Below are 23,176 nucleotides of genomic sequence, written 5' to 3' on the forward strand. Positions count from 1 at the left end.
TATTGTGATTCTTTGTTTTGTTTCAGGCTCAAGATGCTGAGCCGTTTGTCAGGTTTAGCAAATACTGTTTTACAAGAGCTCTCAGGTGATGGTACAGATGCAGTTATTGAATCCTCTACCACAGTAAGTACATTGCAGAAAGACTTTCAGATCTTACTGAGAGCTAGTTTGAGATGTCTGATTGACTGCAATGAGAACTGTTTTCTGATTCTTCATGGCTGAGTGCGAGACTGAACTATCATTCCGCTTGCTTTTCCTTTATTTCTGACCTCCTAAGTCAGCGCTTCTGCAGGACAGACCATAATCTACTTAATTTCCACATCTCAAGGTGATCCAAGAAAGGAAATTAGAGATATAGTGAGGAAAGAACTATTGATTCCATTTATTAGAAAGCAAAGCTCTGAGTGATTAGGGAACATAAGAAAGCTTGATATGCATGTCACCCTTTGATGTTTAGGGCAGTGGATAGCCTAGTACAATTTCCTTTATACCATTCATTTTAGATTTGCTGATGCTGTGTTACAGCAAAGGTACTTTTTTTTTTTTTTTTTTTTTGCTGTATTTTTTTTCACAAGGGTATCCTGAACTTTCCTTCTGATTTCACCTAAATGGGAATAGTTCTATAGGCTACATGAAAAGCTTGCAAGGAAGAAGAGCACAGCACTGAAGAGTAAAGCTGAAGATACTGTTTGAATGCTATGCCACAGTCTGTTTAGACTTTTTCCTCCAGAGCACTCATTTCACTATTTCAGGTACAAGCTTTAGAACCTGGAACAGAAAGCATGGAGGAGACACCTGAGGATGTGCTAGAGCGTCTAGCTCAAACAGAAAAACTAGTTGTACAGCTGAAGGATTTGGTACGAGAAAAGGATTCCCTGCTCCAGCAAAAAGAAACTGTACTCAAGGTATCATTTTTTTGCTCCTGCATCCCTGGTGAAAGAGTAAAATGATTTTGCAAATTTCTGTGCGATCCAGTCTCTGGTTTATTTTGAGCCTTACAAAAAGCTACACCAGGATTGCTTCTGTTCGCTCTGCTTATGGGTAGTTCCTTCTAGATTACTCTAGTGCATCTAGTACTACTCTACTGTTACGTCCATGCTATGTAGCAGTTTTGTCTTGGAGCTTCTCTAGGCCCATGCAGAGTCCAGTGGCTCTAAGACATATTAGCATCTTCTGTGGGCTCTTTTTTCCCCTGGTTCAGAGTGTCTGAGATAAGTTGGGCTGTGCTGCAGCCACCCAGCAGTCCAGTGGTTTTATGGCATGTAATCAAAGATAGGTATTACATACCCTGAGGCATGGCATGAAAGAGTGTGCAATTAATTGAGGATGCAATGCCTTCTGAGATAGTGTTGGGGGTCTGCATATAGTAGAGGAAGTCGAGCGTAGTTTGTACTAACCACCAGCAAAGATCTCTTGTGTGAGCCTGAAATACACTCAATTTCCTCTTTAGAAGAGAAACAGCTGGAGCAGAAGAAGCTAACTATTTTGCTGTGTATGATGATTGAGAGCAAGTTTATTTTCTGGATATTTTTTACTAGCACTCTTAGTGGGGGGACAGGCTCTGACCAAAAAAAAAAAAAAATCCATAAAGTTTTAAATTTTCCTAATGGTGTTTTCAAGGAGATAAATAGCACTGGAATCTTAAGTACATCTGTTTGTCTCCTTTTGCAGGAAGAACGGGAGGCTGCAGATGCTAAACTGATAAAGCTGAAACTTCAGGCCAAAGCCAAACTGGCATCTCTGAACAAACGCATTGAAGAGTTGACAGAGAAAGGATCGCCATTGTTTGCACAGACCTTGTCAGAAGAGCAGATATGTCCCAAGGTTGGGAGAACAGTGCTATAATAAAGATGTTAGCCTGTATGAGTCAGGTACCACCCTACATTTTAGGTCCCAGGGAGCTAGTAGGGCCTACCTGTCTTGTTAGAAGGACATTCATTCATAGTTTCAGCAAGGATGTCTATGCTCAAGCTAGTCTGTCTGGCTTCTTTGTGCTGCAGAGGCCCTTGGAGCACACAGCTTAGTCTCGTTGAGGGTATGGGCCAGTTTCACTTTGTGTATCTTCCGTTATTTGTAGTGAGGTTCTTTCTTGCAGAATTCACATGTCTGCCTGAGCTTTGTTTAAGTATGTAGTCTGTGATGTGAGTACTGCAGAGGAAAGGGATGGTTGATTGGAATACAAGAACAAGGATATAAGGAGTTCATTAAAACTGAAAGGCAGTAAATTACTAAACATTTTCAAGTGTTTATTTTCTAGACATGTAGCTTCCTGTGCCACCACATGTGATTAAGATCAAAGTTTTATTGTCAACAAGCTATATTTCTGTAAAATCAGGTAAAAATAAGGGAAAATATCCTATGTTGGATCATTAAGAAACTGGAAGCTACTAGATAGACTCTTCTGTATTTTTTGAAATTGTTCTCAGTTATTTTTCTGCTGGCGATAAACTCTGATGTTGTCCCCACAGTGGTGGTGGTGTTTTTTTTTTTTCCAAGTTAGATTAGGCAAGGTAAATATAATGAAGGCCAAAGAGAGCCAAGTGATCAAACTCTTTCTTTTTTTAAAAAAAATATCTGATCTCAGGACTGCAGATGATGTTCATTGAACCAAAAAAGATGAGGTATGCTGGAAGCATTAAAGAAAAGATTAAAAGATCGTGGGAAGCATTAAAAGAGTGAATGTGAATGGTGTTTAAAGGTGAAATGTCAGATGAGAAGTACTACTAAAGAAATAAAGATTCGTCTTATAACTCTTAATGTTTTGATTGGCATCACAAAATCATGGAACCTTGCTACTGCAATTCACTTTACAATACAGTCTTGGGAATAGTTTTCAATGAAAAGGAGAACTTGATTTTCTTACAAGAACTGCATGATCTTGAGGACTGGCAATATAAAAATGACACAAAACTTACTAAAAGCAAGGTTGAGCACTTGTAGGATGCTGCTATTATGTTAGGCAAGGCCAGGAAAAAAAACCAAAGTGGTTTGTCTGCAGAAGACAGTGAAGGCCCTGAAAGCTGTGTAGCTGTGTCACACATCATTGCTCTTCTGCTGCTGAGGCCTTGCATAGCTTACTCAGATGTAGCATGTCTAGATCTGTTGCATTACTTTGTGTAGGCTTACTTTTATGGACCAACGAGCATTCGTGCTACAAAATTCAAATTCATCAGTTGAAGCAGGGGGGAACCCAAGAGCTTGTTATACTAGATAGCTGGATCAGTGCAATGTAGATTAAAGAAGGCCTACTTTTCTACTTTTTTTCTGTATAAGGTAAACAATTCTCCTTCCAGCTATTGTACCAAGAGTGGAAAGGCCTTATGTTGATGGTTGGTGTGTTTTGTTTGCTTGGAGTCAGGAAGGATAGATTCTGAGCAGCAAAATACCTTCCAGTCTCATTGGTAACTGCTTCAGCAAGGCTTTTGACACCGTCTCCCATAACATCCTCCTAGGTAAGCTCAGGAAGTGTGGTTTAGATGAGTGGACAGTGAGGTGGATTGAGAACTGGCTGAAAGGCAGAGCTCAGAGGGTTGTCATGAGTAGCACAGAGTCTAGTTGGAGGCCTGTGGCTAGTGGTGTCCCCCAGGGCTCAGTACTGGGTCCCATCCTGTTCAACTTCTTCAACAATGACCTGGATGAGGGAACAGAGTGCCTCCTCAGCAAGTTTGCTGATGATCCCAAGCTGGGAGGAGGGGCTAATACGCCTGAGGGCTGTGCTGCCATACAGAGAGACCTGGACAGGCTGGAGAGCTGGGCAGAGAGGAACCTCATGAGGTTCAACAAGCGCAAGTGTGGAGTCCTGCACCTAGGGAAGAATAACCCTAGGCACCAGTACAAGCTGGGGGCTGACCCTCTGGAGAGCGGCTCTGCAAAGAAAGACCTGGCAGTGCTGGTGGATGACAGGTTGACCATGAGCCAGCAATGTGCCCTTGTGGCCAGGAAGGCCAATGGTCTCCTGGGGTGCATTAGGAAGAGTGTTGCCAGCAGGTGGAGGGAGGTGATCCTTCCTCTCTACTCAGCCCTGGGGAGGCCTCATCTTGAGTACTGTGTCCAGTTCTGGTCTCCCCAGTACAAGAGAGACATGGAGCTACTGCAGAGAGTCCAGCGTAGGGCTACGAAGATAATCAGAGGGCTGGAGCACCTGCCCTATGAGGAACGGCTGTGAGAGCTGGGCCTCTTCAGCCTGGGGAAGAGAAGCCTGAGAGGGGATCTTATCAATGTGTACAAGTACCTGAAGGGAAGGAGTCAAGGGGACGGGGACAAACTCTTTTCAGTTGTCCCGTGTGACAGGATGAGAGGCAATGGGCAGAAATTGAAGCACAGGAAGTTCCACCTGAAGGTGAGAGGGAATCTCTTCTCTGTGAGAGTGACGGAGCACTGGCACAGGTTGCCCAGAGAGGTTGTGGAGTCTCCTTCTCTGGAGATCTTCAAGGCCCGCCTGGATGCAACCCTGTCTACCATGCTCTAGGTGACCCTGCTGAGCAGGGAGGTTGGACTAGATGATCTCCAGAGGTCCCTTCCAAACTTACTGATTCTATGATTTTACTTGTCACTCAAAATAGCTTGGCTGTTCAGTCAACAAATGCTGCGAAGAAATATTAATTTTCTTCTATAACTATATGAGGAAGGTAAACATCAAGAAAGTGGAAAAACTGTTGAAGTAAAAGGGCAATATGACAGATGGATGAATGAGTGTAAATTATCCATTAAGGAAAATGGTTTAGAAGTAGTTTCTAATTGGAGGGCTTGGCTCTTGGTACAGCCTCCAGTGGAAGTGGTTAGGACCAGGACCTTACTAGTTTTAGGGCAGAAGAACAGTTCAGAGAAATGATTTTAGGATGGTTACCCACAATATTACGCAATTGTATTTGACCTGGAAAGTACTTAGATATATTCTTGTAAGGTTGGACCTCCTGAGGAGCTATGGATTGTTTGTTTGTTTGTTTGTTATTTATTTCCCCAAGTAGATGCTGCCTTGAGTAATGTGATATTTCCTAGACAGATACCCTACCATTTGAAGAAGAAGGAAAAAAAAAAAAAAGTTTTGGATTAGGGTTAGATATTTTGCTGAGGTATTGGCTATTACTGGTTCTTTTTGGTAATCATGAGGAATTAATACAGCAAAGGGATTTTTCTTCTGAGGATGGCAGGGTCCCATGGGAAGGCTGTATTTCAAATATCTCATTATCACTATTACTTTTTGGACCTAAGAGATGCCTCATTTTCAAGAGAATCCATATATTGGCCTCTTGTAATCAGCCAATAAGTATTTGTATGCAGAACAATTAAGGTTCCTCTTAAGTGGGTAAATGCAAATTACGTTTAAGATATAATAGTTTATACCTCATGGGAAAATGTGACAGTTGAAAGCTTGAGCTTTGGGAATCCTGGGCTGTGCTCCTATCCTTAATTGTGGTATTTCATGTAGTGGCTAGAGTGGAAGGACTTGATCTTGATCATAAACTTTTTGAAATCCTACTGTAAATATAAATCCTGAAAACTAATCACATGTAAACACGCTAATCTACCCTTCTTTCCCACCCAGCACCTGCTTTGCCTCAGCCTTAGAAATGATTTATACGCCTAGCTTCTGAAAAGCTTCCTGGACTACTTTTGCTTGTTTAATGTCTATTTCTTCCTACCGTCTGTCCCTTGGTGGATATTTTTCTGTTACTAATTAACAAACATTTTTTTTTCTGGTATTAGAGAAATCAGTGAAATTCAAGAGCCTCACAAATCAAGGTAGTCCTTTCTAAGATTATGTTACTGTATTTGCTTTAGTAATATGATTTAGCTTAGGTTATGTGATAAAAGGAACAATCATGGATAATAAGCTATTGAAAAGCGGTTTGATGAATACTGGCAAATTACTTCCATGTTAGTGAGGTCATCTTGAACATATCTAAACAGTAATAGGGAAATTAAGCAGTTAAGATAGGCTAACATCATTTTTAAGAAACAAAAATGGAGTTACATTAGGTAGTCTAGAAATAAACATATGATGAGGAGTTAAGAGCATGGTAGGATTCTATGGTGTCATTTTCCTCCTTACCCCTCTGCTGCCCCAACGGCAGGTAATACTGATCAGTTTATTTTCTTCTGTTACTTTCTGCCCTCCTTTCCTTTTGTAGTGTCAGAACAACCAAAATACAGATGAAGGACTTAAAAAGGAAGCTGAAACACTGAAACAACGAATCAGGGAGCAAGACGAGACTGTTAAGGATCTGAAGGAACAGCTGGCTCTAGCCAAAGTGAATCTGAAAGATGTTGAAATCAAGTATACGACAGAGGTATGGAAGATGATTTCTAGTCATCCATCTGTATATGTGTCTGTATTTCCCACTACATACTTCTACTGACACAATTTGAGAGAGACAGTCATTCTGCAGGACATACTGCTGTGTTATATTACATTGGATTTATTATTGGAATGATTTCTGTTAATATTGTAGAAGTAATTTTTAAATGTTGATCTTCGGTTGGGGCTATATGCTATATGACCATAGAACCAGAAGTTTGTGAATTTGTGATTATGTGGTAATCATGTCTTTTATCATTGTGCATATTTATAAATGAAATCTTGACACCAGAAAGCGGAAGGTGTAAATGTGTAGGTATTAGTAGAACAGAGATATCATTTTGACTTAGGTGGATTAGTGGATTTCCATGCTGAAGATGGTCTGGTGTGCTGTTGCATACTGAAAGCAGGTCTACATGTAGGCCAAACTCATAACCTCAGTTCTTCTATTTTCTGGCTTATGTTTTCAGCTGAGCTCCCTGCAGATGATTATTCAGGAGAAAGAAACTCTCCTAGAGGAGCAGGCTTACCACCAAGCTGAATTGTTCAAGAAAGTGGCCCAGTCAGATCTGGAAGTGGAAATGCATCAGGTAGGTTTGGGATATAATCTTACGGAGTGTGTGGAAGGAGAAAGGCAAGTTTAACTTTCTGAAGACACCGTGAGAGAGCAGTTCTCAGAAAGGTATCTCAAAAAAGGTGCGAAGAGAGATGATTTGATATCTTTGGTGTTTGTTTTTTTGTTTCAGGATGCTAATTTAGATTTTCAGAATCCTAACTTCGATCTGCTGACCTGCTATAAACTTTATATCTGACAGTTAAAACAGTGTTAATTTAGTGTGCCCTTGCTTCCTATTTGTGAGACCGTGGTAAGTTTTTCCTAGTGCACAGAGGCTCCAGAATAAATATCAACAAAAATGAAGTTATTTAGGCTGTTAAAGAAAATGCATTATGAAAAGTAGATGCATGGGTGAAAATAGGAAAACAAGACACTTTATGTTAACCTCCTGGATAACACTGTTTGTCTCACAGAATCTGTGTACGCTTCAGAGGAAGCTAGAGGAACAGGAAGCAACGTTGCTACAAAGGACTCAGGTGGTAGAGTTGCTGCAACAGGAATTACATAATGCTGAACAACAAAAGCAGGTATCTTTTCTTGCTTTGCTTGTTGCCTTACTGTTGTGTATCTTTACTGGTAGAGGTGACCTTGTCAGTAGCTCAGAAGCACAGCTGCTAATTTCTAGAACCAAGTTTCCAGCATCAAATCAGCTAGGGACTCCCTAGGCTCGGATACGAAAACTGTTAATCCTTTAAAAGAGGATAATTTTGCCTGAATGGAGAATCTGATGACTCATGGCATTTTGCCTCAAATGTAAAGTAATTCTCCCTTTCAAAGAAGAGAAGTAAATTAAAAAATAAAAAAACCCTAAAATATTAAACTTGACTGTCTTTTGACTACTTCATATATGGCCATCCTGAGTCCTACTTTCTCCAACCACTGACATGTCTCCCCATAGCTATTAAACTCAAAATCTTGTTATGGACCAAGATAAAGCCAAGAACTCATTAGTATAATTGAAGTGTTAATAGTTTAATCAAAGAATTGTTATTAGACCAGATGTAGAAAACGGAGAAAGGCGGGAATGGGGGGATGGGGAGACTACTACTATATTGAAAAGATTTTGGTAACAAGAATATAGTTGAAGTTAGGTCTATGCTTTCTGGTATCTGCTTCTTTTTTGGTATGGCCTTGCTTCAGGCAAGGTGGGGAAATGAGTACAGTGAATTGTCAGCATCGCAAGTCTGTAGATAAGGTGTTTGATGTTCACATTGATAGCTTCTTCTTCACCCCAGGATGTGCTTGAAGTCATTTTTATGCTTTTTTGGCTTGCGTTTTCTTCATTGATCTGCAAGTTCACATTACTTCTGATTTCACTGTATATGGGGTGTTGTATGTCTGTCAGATGCTATTTCTTTGCTCACTTTGTTAGCCTTACCTGTTTTCCTCCAGCTTCAGGACTGTATTTTTTTCAACTAACCTTCGGTGAATTGTTTATAACCTTTGGGTCTCTAGTGCCAGTGAGTACCCTCTCTCTTTTCCTCTGCCTCTATATATTCCCTCGCACCACATCCTGGGTCCCCACTTCAAGGCCTCTGCTATGATACCAGACCTGTATTTCTCTATGATACATCATTATAATAGTCATAAAAGTTTAAGGTTGTGATCAGTGGCACAAAGTTCAGTTGGAGGCCAGTAACTAGTGATGTACCCCAGAGGTCAATACTAGGTCCAATCCCGTTCGACTTCTTCATCAATGACCTGGATGATGGGACAGAGTATGCCCTCAGCAAGTCTGCTGATGAAACAAAACTCGAAGGAGTGACTGGTATGCCAGAGGGTTGTGCTGTCGTTCAGAGGGACCTGGACAGGCTGGAGATACGGGCAGAGAGGAACCTCATGAAGTTCAGTACAGGGAAGTACCAAGTCTTGCAGCTGGGGAGGAATAACGCCATGCAGCAGTACAGGCTGGAGGCTGACCAGCTGGAGAGCAGCTCTACTGAGAAGGACTCAGGAGTCCTGGTGGACACCAAGTTGACTGCAAGCCAGCAATGCACCCTCATGGCAAAGGTGGCCAACGGTCTCCTGGGCTGCATCAGGCAGAGTGTTGCAAGTATGTTGATGGAAGTGATCCTTCCTCTATTCAGCCCTGATGAGGCCACATCAGGCGTACTGTGCCTAGTGCTGGGCTCTGCAGTGCAAGAGTGATGTGGAGCTGTTAGAGTGAGTCCAGCAAAGGGCCAAAAAGATGATGAAGGGATGGGAGCATCTGTTATATGAGGAAAGGCTCAGAGAGCTGGGATTGTGTAGCCCAGGGAAGAGAAGTCTTGGGAGGGGATTGTATCCATGTATGTAAGTATCTGAAGGGAGGGTGTAAAGAAGAGAGAACTGGAGTCTTTTCAGTGGTGCCCAGTGATAGGATGAGAGGCAAAGGGCCCACACTGAAACACCAGCAATTCCATCTGGATGTAAGAAAATGCTTCTTTTCCACTGTTATTTTTACAACCAAACAACAGGGATAGGGATACTGCAGGTGCAGCAGCAGTGATCCATGTTCTGCAGAGGTGGAGGAGGACAAAATCTCTCTATATTCTACACTACTGCCTGGTGCATTCAGAGCAGTCAAATACAAAGTGCTTGGCTGAGGCCAAAAGTGCCTAACACCATGCTAATGTAGTTATACTGTTTCTGGACTACTGTATCAGAGCACAGGCTTTGATGTGCTTTACTGAGAGCTTGCTAATGTGATGACACAGCTTCTGGAGTGGTATTAGCTCTCAAACATTTTGGAGCATGAACAGAATGAGATCAAGTCTGTGCATACATGATGACTGTATATATCCCCTTAAGGGGATTTAGTACACAGTATCTAACAGGCTTGCTTGCCAATATGCAATGAATACATCTTAATTTTTTTTTTTGAATTTCACAGCTTCTGGGGGAAAAAAAATCTCCATTCCTTTCAAAGATATTCATACTCTAACAGTCTTGCAGACAGTGATCCAGCTCAGCAACTAGACTTCTGTTCAGTTATCCAAGCAGTTGTACTGCCAGCTCACTTCTATGCTCAAATTGTTGTTCCTATTCCCAAGCAAAAGGGGTCTCTACTGCGATCACTAGTTATCCTGTCCTCCAGTGTCTCTGGCTCGTTCAGGATGCAAACATCAGGATTCTTCCTTACACCATGATTCTTTTTTCCTAGAGCAGTGCTAGCTCTTAATACTACTGCCTTGATTTTCTTTTTTAATGTACCTTTTCAGAACACAACAGATCTACATTCAGGTTTGTTGGTAAGGCTTTGAAAGACTTGGGGGTATTTGCAGGGAGAAAATGTGACCTCATTCATTATCTTATAAGATTGGAGATTAGCAGAAAGAAACCGATTCCTGGCTGAACTGATGAAAAATACTTCCATATCTGTGAAATGAACCAGTCTCACCTTGTTTAGAGCTTCAAGACAAGGAACAGAGAAGCATAACATCTTTTTTGGGAACTCTTGCTGATGCGAGTATTTCATTATTGTCATTATTATAAAAATTTCATAAGATGTTGTTCAGTGGACAACGTTTAATTTTGAGGAAGCAAAAGCTGTGTTTTATTTCATGTATTTTGTTTGAAGAGCTCTGAATTCTTTTTTTTTCTTAATATCTCTTGTAATCGTAAATTGGAGCATTTTCATGATAGCTCTCCTCCTGCCCCTAGTGATAGAGTAAGGCTAGGTTACAGTGCAGGTTACAAGTAAACAAAACTCTAGAGGCCTCTTGTAAGAGGGTCCATACTGGGTAGGTTGGAGTTTCACCCTACCCAATACTTTTTCCAGCAGTGGCAATGAGTCATGTCTTGCCTCAGGCAAGTCTGGACTCACAAAATTCCCCCTTGGGCATCTCTCCTGCAAGTCTCCCCAGTTTCTCAACACACACCATGTTAGTAGGCTGCACAATATTCAGCCAGTCCAGTGCTGAACCTCACTTTGGAAACTTTCTTATGCATTTATGTGCTTATTTCCATGTCCCAACCGGCACAGTGGTGGGATCTTTTATCATCAGGAAGAGGTGGGGAACCTCAGTGAGCCAACTTGTACTTAGTGCTGATTATAGTGCCCACAAGGGTGTTCAGTGGAGTGGGAGCATGAGTATCCTCATGGCTCCCTTGACTCCTTTGTGCTGTTGATTCCCCTCATCCCTATTCTGTGGTCAGAAGCAGAGCCTAGTACACAGAAACACTGAGGCCATGGGGCTGAAGCTTCTCTTCCAGCTCTAAATGTTCTCATAGAGGTTCTGTCTGGACTTTTCCACTCCTCTTATTTGCACCTTCCGCACAGAGTAATGGGATCTCCTCTTCAACCTTCTCCTGACCACAGCCAAACTGGCTCTCCACAGCTGCAGGAGAAGGAAGCTTGACAAGGCTTTTGGCATGTATTCTGGCAACTGTAGGGTCTGTTTCTGTTCACTGGTTGTCTTGCATCTCTAGTCAGTGTCCCCCAGCTTTTCAGGTTTCTCATGGAGCAGTGGGCATTGTGTGGGACACTATTTGTTTACTCTGGTTCCCTATTTCTGCTTTTTTTTTTTTTTTTTTTTTTGACTCCATACACACACTTCTACTGTTTGTTTGTTAATTGTCCCCTATAATTGTTTGAGTTGTCTCTATTTTCTTTTGTTGTAGTATTTTCTCCCCTTTTTGGAAGGCAAGTTTTCTCCTTCCTCCAAAAGACAACTCACGGCCACTGTTCTGTTGTTTCCTTCCCTTCTGTTCTCTACTCTAAGCTAAGATTTCTCTTTTCCTTACCCAAACTGAGAATTCTTGTTTTTCCCAGCATTGTTCCTTGCAAGTTGCAAATAGGGCAATTTCTGATTAATTGAGATTTCTGTCATGTTTATTTCTTCCTCCTTTCTACTACTCAGATATTTGAAAAGGCAATTTTAAGATATGATTCAGATATTTTGCTTGGTGCTGTGTTGTTTTCCATGAGGCTTAAAATTCATTTCGATATCCTTCACAGGTGCTCCTAAAACAGTGCCAGAATATGGAAGAGGATCTAAACTCCCTGAAGGGCATGCTAGATGCAGAGAGACAAGAATCTGAGAACCTTAAGGAAAAGATGGAGCTGGAATTAGCTGAGAGGAAGCTGTCCTCCTGTCACTTGCAAGAGGAAGTGCAGAGTCTCAAGAGAGAGCTGGAACAGGCAAGAAGAGTGCAAGCTGAATTACAGATGAAATATAGAGACCTAGAGCAGAAACAGAGGCTGGAAGTGGAGGAGAAAAACCAGCAGATCAATTGTCTTCGGGTGGCTGAACATGAGCTGCAGTGTAGCCATGCTGCCCTTGTAGCTGAAAATGATCAGCTGAAACAAGATGTTGACCGGTTGTTGGTGCTGTCTGCTGAAAACTGTACTACAATACAGAAACTGCAAGGTGCGTAAGCACAGATGTTGGATGTAGCAGGTTCTCAGGAGCCAAAGGATCACTGAAATACTTTCTACTTGGCTTTGTTTTTATGGTAGTTCATAAGAAAATCTTGTTATAACACTTCCTAATTACATTGCAGCATAAGAGTGGTTGTACTGTATCAAACTAAAGGCCTCTGGTGCAATTGTTCCTTTCTGTCTAGCAGTGGCCAAAGTCAGGAAGAAGAGCCTGTGGATACAGCAGCATACCTGCTGATTTCCTTGTGTACCAACCCAGTTGATAAGCTTATGGGGTTTGTGGATTTCCTGAGCCATATGTACGTTTTAAAAAGAATTTTAATAACTTACTGAATTTTTTTCTTCCTTAAATTTACACGTTGTGTGGCAAAGAGATCTGCATTTTAACTACTTCTTAATTGAAGAACCACCTTTTGTTTTCAGCCTTTCTTCTGCAGGTCTCTTTTACGGGAAGCAACAATGTATAGTAATTGTAGTTAACATCAGATTTTGGCATTGTTTGCTTCTGCATTAAAAAAGAGAAAATTAAAGGGCATATTTAATCTACCAACCTCTCCTCTTGTAATGGCTTCTTTTCTCTATACTAAAAATACTGCTATAACTGCATTAATTTCTCTTCTCAAGAATCAGATTCTTGAGAAATCTGGCTTACAGTTCTCAGAAGTTGTTTCCTTTGTTGGAAAAATGAGATGTTAGGACTGCATTGTGTGATCTACTAGAAATTTTTCTAGCTACTGAAAAGGCCCAAAATTGAAGTGGCGATGGAGAGATAAAAGATTTCATATACTACTGTGCATTCATGTAAACGACATGGATTTCAGCTGAAAAGGTAAGAACACATTTTAACTCCTTTTTTATTTCTACTCCCCTAGATGAGCTGATAAAAAAATCTGAGGAATTTTTCTGCTGTCAAAATGAGCTAAAATCCCAGCCAGTAGTGCAGGTCTCTGAACTGAAGAAACAGGTATGGTCTTTGTATATTATTGAGTCTCCTAAAACTTTTTGATATATTGAGGAGCTGAAACATACTGAAATGTTTTGAAATCTTTTATTTTTTCTAAATTGGTTGAGAATGGCTGTTCCAGGTTCTCTCAGTTTATGTGAAGTCTGGGCAAGCATGTTATAACACTGGGAGCCGGACAAGTAATAGAAGTCAACTTGAGTAATTTAGAAGTTGCGAACTGATTTGTTAAAAAGCTTGATGGAAAGAGCAAAGGCTGCTGATTTTATATATATATAAAAAAAAAGTATATGAACTTATCTTTCTACTTGCCATCCTATTTTTAAACAGGATAAAACCACCTCACAGGGAAAAATGATAGAGCAGAAAGATGAGGTTGGGACTTTGCTTCTACCCACAGAAGTCCCGGAAGGACAGAAATCTGAAGGTAGTATAGTTATCCTTCTTCTTACCTATTTTTTTGGTAGTAAATATGTCCACAGTTACTGGATCATTATGCATTTCTTGTCAAGAACTTCAAAAATATTTGCATGTTTTTTCCGGTAGTTAAAAGGAGAATTTAAAGGGACAAGGAAAAGCAAAGCATCTGAAATTATTCAGAAGATTGGGTTGCACATCATAGGTCTGCCTGCATAGTGTTATCTTGTGATGTTTTGTCCATGGGGACCAGTGGGTAGCATTTGTCATCGCCTGTATGGTGCACGTCTTCTGTGTTCCTACTCTTTATCTATGGCAATAGTGTCAAAGAATGTGGAGGAGACATGAAATAACTAAGACAGAAGCAACACTGGTGGTAATACATGATACTCACTCTTGAGAAAAGAGATGCCAGAGTTAATTGGATAGTGATAAGGCATATTTAGTTCAATTAACAATTATGTTTTATTAGTGTTTTTTTGTTCTGTTAGTATAAATTATACCTAAGGATGGTAGAATAAATTTTGTATTCCAAAGCAATGTGCACTCGCATCCTCTTGGGAGGTACAAAATAATATGTAGCTATTTCAGCAGCTTCTCTCTCATACAGAGTGTTGGCAATTTGTAGATGGTACTTCTGGGGAGTTAAGTTTCAGCAAGAGCTGAGTGAAGGGCCCATACGCTTCTCACTAAAATGGGATAATTAATTTGGTTTCCAGTGTCCTGGAAGGTAGACTAGTAGAAGTAATAATTCTGACAGAGTGGTGATATAGTATAAAAAGATGAGTTCCAACAGCTTTTGACTTTAAGATATGGCTGATTGGATTAAGAAAATAATAATTTGGGTTGGCAGCTAGAGATGCCCACCTCACCCCGAGTCACTGTTTAGAAAATTAACGGTATGTGTAGGCTTTCCCTGGTTCACTTAATGGAGCAAAAAAAACTTGCTGAAAGACCACAGCTGATATGAATCATTAAAAGAAAGCCATTATCATAGAAGGCAGACTGCTTTCCAGATGTTAGAATTTGCAAATACTATTCATCTGAACATGCTCAAGATATGTACTACTTTTCAACTTGGCAAATGTTGTTTCGTAAGGACAACTCTGTATAGAAAAAAAGTTCAAAGGGGGGGTCAAAAGAAAATGCTCTTTCATATGTTAATGGTTGTTCAGAATTGGAAAGTATAAAAAGCCATGCCCCTAACAGAACTACTTAACTTAGTCCTGAATTTGATTTTGTGTATATATTGATATACATTTTTATATCATTGATAGCTATGTGTTTGCAGAAATGGGGCCTATGGGGCCTGTTTTTTAATGTGTCTAAGCTGATGTTGCTGAGTGAGGAAAAAACCCCATGTAAGTTGTTTTACTGGCTCTTATACTAAAATGTTGAGGTAGCATCTCTAGAACTAGCTAAAACTGAAATGAATCATAGAATCACAGAATAATTTAGATTGGAAAGGATCTCAAGGTCTCTAGTTCAGCCTCCTGCTCAAAGCAGGATCAGCTGTGAGATCAGACCAGGTTTATCCAGTCTGGTCTTGAAAACCTCCACAACTGGTGGAGCCTCCCTGGGTAGCCTGTTCTAATGCTTGACTGTCCTCATAGTGAAATTTTTTTTCTTTACATCAAGCTGGAACCTCTTCTGTTTCAGTATATACCTGTTGCCTTTTGTCCTCTCACCATGTACCCCTGTAAAGAGACAGAGCGAAGTTTCTTGATAACTTTCTTGTAAGTGTTAGAAGGCTGTTTTTAGGTCTCCCCAAGGCCTTCTCTTCTCTGGGCTGAACAAATGCTGTTCCCTCAGTCTTTCCTTATGGAGCAAGTACTCCAGATTCATGACCAACTTGGTGATCTTCTGCTGATCTTGCTTCAATTTCATAGAATCATAGAATTTCATAGAATCAGAATCAATTTCTCAGTGTATTTCCTGTACTAATGGTCCAAAATGAATGTATTAGTCTAGATATGGTCTTAAGTGCCAGATAGAGGTAGATGATCCCCCTTTTTTTTTAATCTACTGTCTACATTGTTCATACAACCCAGGATGCTGTTGGCCTTCTTTGCTGCCAGGCGTGCTGCTGGCTCATACTGCTGCTGCTGTCGACCACCAGGACCTCCTGAATCCTTTCTGCAGAGCTGGTCCCTAACCTGTGTTCTCAGCACAGGACTTTGCCTTTGTCCTTGTTGGATGTCATGAGGTTCCCATTAACCCATTCTTGCAGCCTGACTAGGTCACTCTGAACAGCAACCCTGCCTGTATCAGGTGGTCACTGATAAAGATGTTAAACAGGAGAGGTGACAGGATAGGCCCCTGTAATGCTCCACTAGTTGAAAGCCTCCAGAGAGAGTATAACCCATAAATTGCTACTCTTTGAGCCTAATCATCCAGTCATTTTTTTAACGTATTGAAGTGTCCTCTAATTCAGACCATAGCTTCCTGTCTTCAATACAAGAATGTGGGAGACATGGTAAAAAGCTTCACTAAACTCAAGGTAGATGACACCCACTACTCTCTCCTCACCCACAAATCCAGTCGTTTTATTATAGAAGGTAGTTGGGTGTGTCAGGAATGAATACCCTTGGTAAATGGGCAAACTTTGGGCAGACTTGACATTCACAGATTCTTGGCCCTGATCAGATACATCCACGGGTACTGAGGGAGCTGGCAGATGTTGTTGCCAGGCCGCTCTCCATCATCTTTGAAAGGTCCTGGAGAACTGGAGAGGTGCCTGAGGATTGGAAGAAAACCAGTGTCACTCCTGTCTTCAGAAAGGGCAAGAAGGAGGACTCAGGCAACTCAGCCTCACCTCCATCCCTGGAAAAGTGATGGAACAGCTCATTCTGGATGTCATCTCCAGACATGTGGAGGAAAAGAAGGTGATCAGGAGTAGTCAGCATGGATTCAGCAAGGAGAAATCATGCTTAATGAATCTGATAGCCTTCTATGATAGCATGACTGGCTGGGTAGGTATGAGGCTGAGGTATGGGGATGAGGGAAGAGCAGTGGACGTTGTGTACCTTGACTTCAGCAAGGCTTTTGACACTGTCTCCCATAACATCCTCCTAGATAAACTCAGGAAGTGTGGGTTAGACAAGTGGACAGTGAGGTGGATTGAGAACTGGCTGAAAGGCAGAGCTCAGAGGGTTGTTGTGAGTGGCACAGAGTCTAGTTGGAGGCCTGTGGCTAGTGGAGTTTCCCAGGGTTCAGTACTGTGTCCCATCCTGTTCAGCTTTTTCATCAATGACCTGGAGGGGGATGGAGTGCCTCCTCAGCAAGTTTGCTGATGATCCCAAGCTGGGAGGAGTGGCTGACACACCTAGGGGCTGTGCTGCCATACAGAGAGACCTGGACAGGCTGGAGAGTTGGGCGGAGAGGAACCTCATGAGGTTCAACAAGCGCAAGGGCAGAGTCCTGCACTTAGGAAGGAGTAACTGCATGCACCAGTACAAGCTGGGGGCTGACCTTCTGGAGAGCAGCTCTGCAGGGAAAGACCTGGGAGTGCTAGTGGATAACAAGTTGACTATGAGCCAGCAATGTGCCCTTGTGGCCAGGAAGGCCAGCGGTCTCCCGGGCTGCATTGGGAAGAGTGTTGCCAGCAGGTCAAGGGAGGTGATCCTGCCCCTCTACTCATCACTGGGGAGGCCTCATCTCAAGTACTGTGTCCCGTTCTGGACTCCCCAGTACAAGAGAAACATGGAGCTACTGAAGAGAGTCCAGTGTAGGGCTACGAGGATGATCAGAGAGCTGCCCTATGAGCATATTCTCCTGATATGCCTGCTTGTTTTCATCAATATTGTGATGATTTGTTCTTGTGCTTAGAGGGTGCTATCCTTATAGGCCTGCCAGCTTTCCTGAGCTCCTTTGCCTTTCTGAGCTGTCTCCCATGGGATCCCACCTACCCTGAATAAGCTGAAGTTTTCTCTCCTGATGTCCAGAATCTGTACCTTGCTCCCCATGGGATCTTGAACTCTATTTCATAGTCACTGCAGCCAAGGCTACCATTTTCACATACCCAGCCAGTTCTTCCTTGCTCATGAACAGCAGATCCAGCTGTATGTCACACTTGGTGGGTGCATGTAGTACCTGTATCAAGAATTTATCTGTGATACTTTCCAGAAATGTGGATTTCTTACATTCTGCCATGTTGCCCTTCCAACAGGTGTCAGGGAGATTAAAGTTTGTGGCACAGATTTCATCTAAAGAAAGATGCTTACTGGCAAGTAGCCAGCGTGGTAATGAAGAAGTTCGGTATTTGTTTTCTCAAGTAGTTTAGTAGCTCTGATAGAATGAAATGCTAAAGGTACACAGTTAAAAATAAATCATTATTGAGATGGTATCTGTTGGTATCAAATCTGAATTGAATTATATTTCTTGTAGTAATCAGGAAACTAACTAATAGAAACTATTCCTTTTGAATATGAAAGTCTAGATGTGATACAGGACACTTCTTTTGCCCATCTGCTGCTTTTATCTATCTACAGTAACATACCTGTCATAAACTATATACCAGTTTACAGAAGCACAAATATAAAAAAAAATACTTAGCCAAACAGCAGCTGAATTCTTTTAGCATTCTTGAGTTAGACTGTGGCCCTTGGAATCCTTGTTTATACAGTTTTAACAATTTCTCATTTCATTTTTATCCAAGTTAAATTTTAAGCCTTCTGCCACAATGATTATTATTTTTTTTTAATTCCTCTCCTTTATAAGTGTTTCTTAAAAATTAAAGCTCTGTCAGCTGTCCTTTAACTTCAGTCTGAGTAACAGTAATTGTTCTGGTCTGAAAGGTGCTTAAACCAGTATTTGGTTTGGGTGATTTGACTCTTTCAGAAAAAATGATTGAAGGAACACATCATCCAAAGGTAATGTTATATATCTTCATTACATAAGTGTTGCTACTAGCCATGTACGCTGTTCTCTAAAGTGCCTAGAAGAGAATCTTGTTACTGTCTAAATCAGAGTTTTAGTTTTTGAAGAGATGATTGCACATTTATGTGGTTTTGAATGTTTCAGAGATGCTACACTTGCAATTTGTTCTCCTGGAACCTCAAGAGGAAGCTGTGATTGTTGCAGAAAACACAAAACAGGTAATGAATAATTAAGCAGCTGAAATAAGCCGAAACTAAAACAGGTCAAGGACCTGCCTTAAAACTGCTAAGCTGTCATGGCCTTTTTTAACAATCCTCTTTGGAAGGCTATTATTAACTGGGTTAATGATGAAAGACAGAAATAGCTTGCAAATACTGCTTGTAGTGTGTTCTTATCAGACAGTATTTCCTTTTGTTGATTGTGTGGAATTCTTGTCCTTCATCTACCCAATCTGTGTTCTTGCTATTTTTTCTCTTGTGTGTTAATTCTTCAGCAAAGCCACAAGCTATTCTGAGGCAAGTCTTGGGAAACATGACTCCAAACAGTTGGCCATCATTGTAGGATACTTTTCAAACCCTACTAATTCCCACTGCACTAATGGGAAATCTTGCAGGCTGACTAGAGGAAGTTGAGTTCTTTTTTGTCAAGCAAGAGACAAGTAGATGTGTTTTTGTGGGTTTTTTTTTTTTTTTTTTTTTTTTAATTATTATGCTCTTCCACTATGAACTGGTGCAGGTGCAACTTTTCTTCAATCTGTAGATGTTAAGAATGCAGGTTTAGACACCTGTTGCTTTGTTTTTTACTCAGTTGGCAAGAAGGTTGAGAACTGTTGTCTCTGTCTCTGCCTCTGTCTCTGCCTCTGTATCTATACTAAGAGTTCATTGTAGAATTGTTCTTTAGCTTATGGCAAAGTCTAGCCTCTTTCCAGACTGTTCTACTCTATTCCAACTTGCCAGCAGAGGAAAGAGGATGATGCAGTGTTTACCTTTTATATTTATTGCTTTTTTAATTGGCCATTAATTTTAAAATGGGGGTGGGGAATGATACCTAATAATGTGCCAAAGCCAGTTTTTTTAAAGTTTTTATTACTGCTAAGTCATCATAGCAAAGGCTGAAGTTTGGGACTCATGCGGGGAAAGCATTTTGAATTCATTGATCCTATTTGCCTAGAGACCCTTACACTCCAACTGCCTATGGCTGAAGTGTAAGTTAGTGGATCAGCAGGTGGATGCACACACGCACACACAGATTCTTTTCAAGGACAGGTATAAGCCTCTGAGCCATTGTCTAGTGCCCCTATATAGACAGTGGAGAAGAGGTGCTTTAGCATATGATTCATCTTGTCCAAGGTAGAGGTTTAAAATGGATCAAAGAATCTAGCCTTAGAAGCATCTAGTTCTATCACTTAATTGTAAAAGCAGTCCAGATAAATAACCTTTATATGAGCATTTACACCTGGACAAGTGAACGTTACTGCTTATGCAACTGACCCATTACTTTAGGCCAAGATATGTATGAATCCAAACCCAATACAGGAGTTTGGGTTATGTGCAGGGATTATTTGGATGTATCCTATTCATCTCATGTGAGCACTTGGAGATTATTAAGGCAAAAGAGCTCTACAACTTGGGGATGGAGATTGTTTCTGTGTGGTTGGGCGACCTGTTAGTGGTCTGTGCTTCCATCCTAGGTAGTGACAGCACGCATTAATTCTATTCACCTAATTTTATTTTCATTTTCTACACTGTTGGGAGGATTTATTTATTTTGGCCTTGGGGTAGCTTTCTTTAAAGGCTTTTTACTCTATTGTCTTTGTTTTGACTCATTGTTCATTTATACTCTGGTTCAAACTCTTTCCTACAGAAGTCGTACTAACAGTACTGGTTGTTTGTTGTAGTGACAGACAAAATGTTTTGGGAGCTAGTCTGGGATACTGCAAATTGTTATCGGTGTATGTTAACTTGTATGTGGACCTTTTAGAATGAAAAAACTAAAAGATGAAGGCCTAATTCTTGTATGGATGTCAACAGTAAATCAATCAAATTTCTGAGTTTTATTCATCATCTTTGTGTGTGAGGGGAAAAGAGTTTGTGTCTGTGAAATGGCAAAAGCTGCTTTTGCTTTCCACAGAGTGCTCCATCATCTGCAGTTAGTTCTTTTCTTATCTGACAGAGTAGCAGGAGATGTAACAGTTAATAGAGTGTGTGTGGTTTCTTTTTTTTTTTTTTTTTTTTTTTTTTTTGCTTGATTTATTTATAGAACTTTCCTAAAGAGAATTCAAATTCTTCAGCTGCTGGAGCAGGGGAACACATGATGATGCACATGCAACTTTTTACCTTCTCTGCTTGGGTGATTGAGTGAGAAGTTATGAAGCTGTAGTTAGTCCCTTTGAAGCAGTGAAGATGGAAAAATAAGCATCCTGAGGTTGGAAGAAAGTTACTAGAATAGTTGCATTCCTTGACATCCTACAATCTGGTCTGAGATCTGTCTTAATCTATTTTTTTTAATATCATAACCATCCTTTTCATATTTTCATTAAGCATCAGGGTTTGGTTTAAAGTAGGGATTGACAGTTTTTACTCAAAGTTTGGCAGGGAGCACGTAGCTAAAATAGCTGTCTTCTAATGCAAAGATATGGCTCAAAACTAAGTATGTTTTCTTCAACCATCAGACTGAGAATGTTGGCTCTGAGGTGAAATTGCAAGACTTCCAGACCCTGGAAGATTCAGCCTCTTCTGCAGACTGCTTTTCTAGATCTAGAGGTAAGGACTCAGAATTAAGCATGTTAACCACAAAACTGGGAGTTTGAGAGCCTTCAGAGAGAAATCTGATGTGGATATGGAGATTTAGAAAAAGGAGATTTGAGGTCAGAAACTAAAGATGTACAGGAGGTGGAAAGATTCTGATGTGTGATAGCAAGGGATATATCAGAAGGTAAGAGAGAAGAAACAGTTCCTGAGATGATAAGGGAAGAAGAATTCGAAGGGGAGAGTGTTTTTGGGTGCAGGGGCTGATGTGTAGTACACAGAAGAGAATTACAATGAGATGAAGAACTGTGTTTTGTTCTGCTTGGCAAAATAGTGAGTAATTTGGTACCTCTGGAATTACAAAACAAACAAACAAACAAAACACAAAAAACAAAAAAAAAAAGAGGTGGGGGAGGAGAAAGAAGACAAACTGGCTGGGTTGCAGAGCCAGCCTTATGAAAATTAGGAGTACCATATTTTTTAAATGCCTTAAATACTATTTAAATAAACTCTGACTTCTTGCATTACATGAAGAGTTGAACACTTGTTTAATTACTTGAATGCTTATGCTGTAACTATTACAAAAGAGCAAAACTGAGACTGAGTGGGCAACTATAAACTCTAGTGCTTCTTAACATTTAAGAGCTTAACTTTACAACCTTGATTTTTCTCAAAGTATTTATTTATACTTTCCTAAGGTAGAAAACAAAGTTTCAGGCCACTTTTTTAGTGAGAGGTGTAGCTCTCCAGTCCATCTTGTATCGCATGTGGGTTTTGAACTTCAGTCTTTTGGCAGTGCAAAGAAGTTAGGTGTTAGTTCTCAGAAACAGGTTATTTTATTTTTATTTTTTTACAGAAGAGGTAGAACTAAAGGGTACATATGTTCAATCCTGCTTGTTTGGAAGGGGATAAGCATCCTAGTTCTCTTGTCTCTTCACTCTTCTGTGGAAGCTAGATATAGTAGAGACTTAGGTGAGGGCAGCAAGCAGCAGATGGAGAAAGCTTCTGCATCTGCAGGGCTGTTGAGGATGTTTTGTGCTTATGCACTGAGCCCAACTCTTGATCTTGTGCCTTTCCCATTTTGGAAACTGGGGAAGCTCCAGTCCCGTGTGTTGTCTCTCCTCTTGCTTACTGACTTTGTGTGACTGGTTATGCTAATAATAAGTGTGCATTTTATCACTAGGTGTGTCAGGAGAGCCAGTGAATTCTGAAGAACCAAAGCCTTTTGATGACACTTTGCTCCCTGAGGTACAAATCTGGTCGAGTATTTGTTTCCTCACAATATTGCATACATTTGTGGATATAGTAACTTCAGTTTAGAAGGCCCAACGAATACATCTTTTAACATCTCATAACTTAGTGACTGTTGCAACACTGAGATAGGTTCTTTAACGGTTCATTATAAATTGATTCTGCCCTCTAACCTGATGAATGTACAACCTTTGTAACACAGAAAACTGACTTACCATAGAGCTGGTGAACCATGATTTTTTGGGGGTGGGAGGAAGCCTTAGGACTGGCACTTGGAAAGAAACTGAGCACTTTGGTCTAGAGGTTTTGTCTGGTCTTCTCACTTTGGAGTCAGACAGACTGGAATGTGGACTTCTGTGCTCTTTGCCGGTTCACGTTAGATAGATAAAATAGCGGACAAAACCTCCTCATTCAGAGATATGCATAGGAGGTCAGGAAAATGTCACTGGAAAAGTCTAGTAGAAGGCTTGTGAGAATCACAGGAAAAAGACCCTTCGGAATCATACTATACTGTAATCAAGAGAGAATGGGAAATAAGAGAACAAGCAGTTACATTTGTGGTGTAATTCTAAAGCCAGAGTCCTTTATGCTGTAACTTCAGAAACTGGAATGAACTGAAGTGACCTGGAGAATCCTCCTTTTGTTA

General features: G+C 40.7%; 1 protein-coding gene across 5 annotated transcripts in view; it reads left to right on the forward strand.

Moving 5' to 3' along the window:
* Positions 1 to 23,176, forward strand: part of GOLGB1 (golgin B1) — a 50,564-nt gene that overhangs the window by 5,425 nt on the left and 21,963 nt on the right. For 4 of the 5 annotated variants that reach the window (XM_062579098.1, XM_062579091.1, XM_062579122.1 and 1 more), the window contains 12 exons: positions 27 to 123; positions 753 to 905; positions 1,672 to 1,824; positions 6,132 to 6,290; positions 6,769 to 6,888; positions 7,328 to 7,441; positions 11,854 to 12,265; positions 13,149 to 13,240; positions 13,568 to 13,664; positions 18,677 to 18,750; positions 21,204 to 21,294; positions 22,463 to 22,527. In XM_062579098.1, the coding sequence (XP_062435082.1) occupies positions 34 to 123; positions 753 to 905; positions 1,672 to 1,824; positions 6,132 to 6,290; positions 6,769 to 6,888; positions 7,328 to 7,441; positions 11,854 to 12,265; positions 13,149 to 13,240; positions 13,568 to 13,664; positions 18,677 to 18,750; positions 21,204 to 21,294; positions 22,463 to 22,527 (1,620 nt within the window). In that variant the 5' untranslated portion in view covers positions 27 to 33. The remainder of the gene's footprint in view (positions 1 to 26; positions 124 to 752; positions 906 to 1,671; positions 1,825 to 6,131; positions 6,291 to 6,768; positions 6,889 to 7,327; positions 7,442 to 11,853; positions 12,266 to 13,148; positions 13,241 to 13,567; positions 13,665 to 18,676; positions 18,751 to 21,203; positions 21,295 to 22,462; positions 22,528 to 23,176) is intronic. The other variant, XM_062579113.1, reaches the window with a different exon arrangement.

The sequence above is a fragment of the Rhea pennata genome, chromosome 1 (genome assembly GCF_028389875.1).
Source record: "Rhea pennata isolate bPtePen1 chromosome 1, bPtePen1.pri, whole genome shotgun sequence".
NCBI lineage: Eukaryota > Metazoa > Chordata > Aves > Rheiformes > Rheidae > Rhea > Rhea pennata.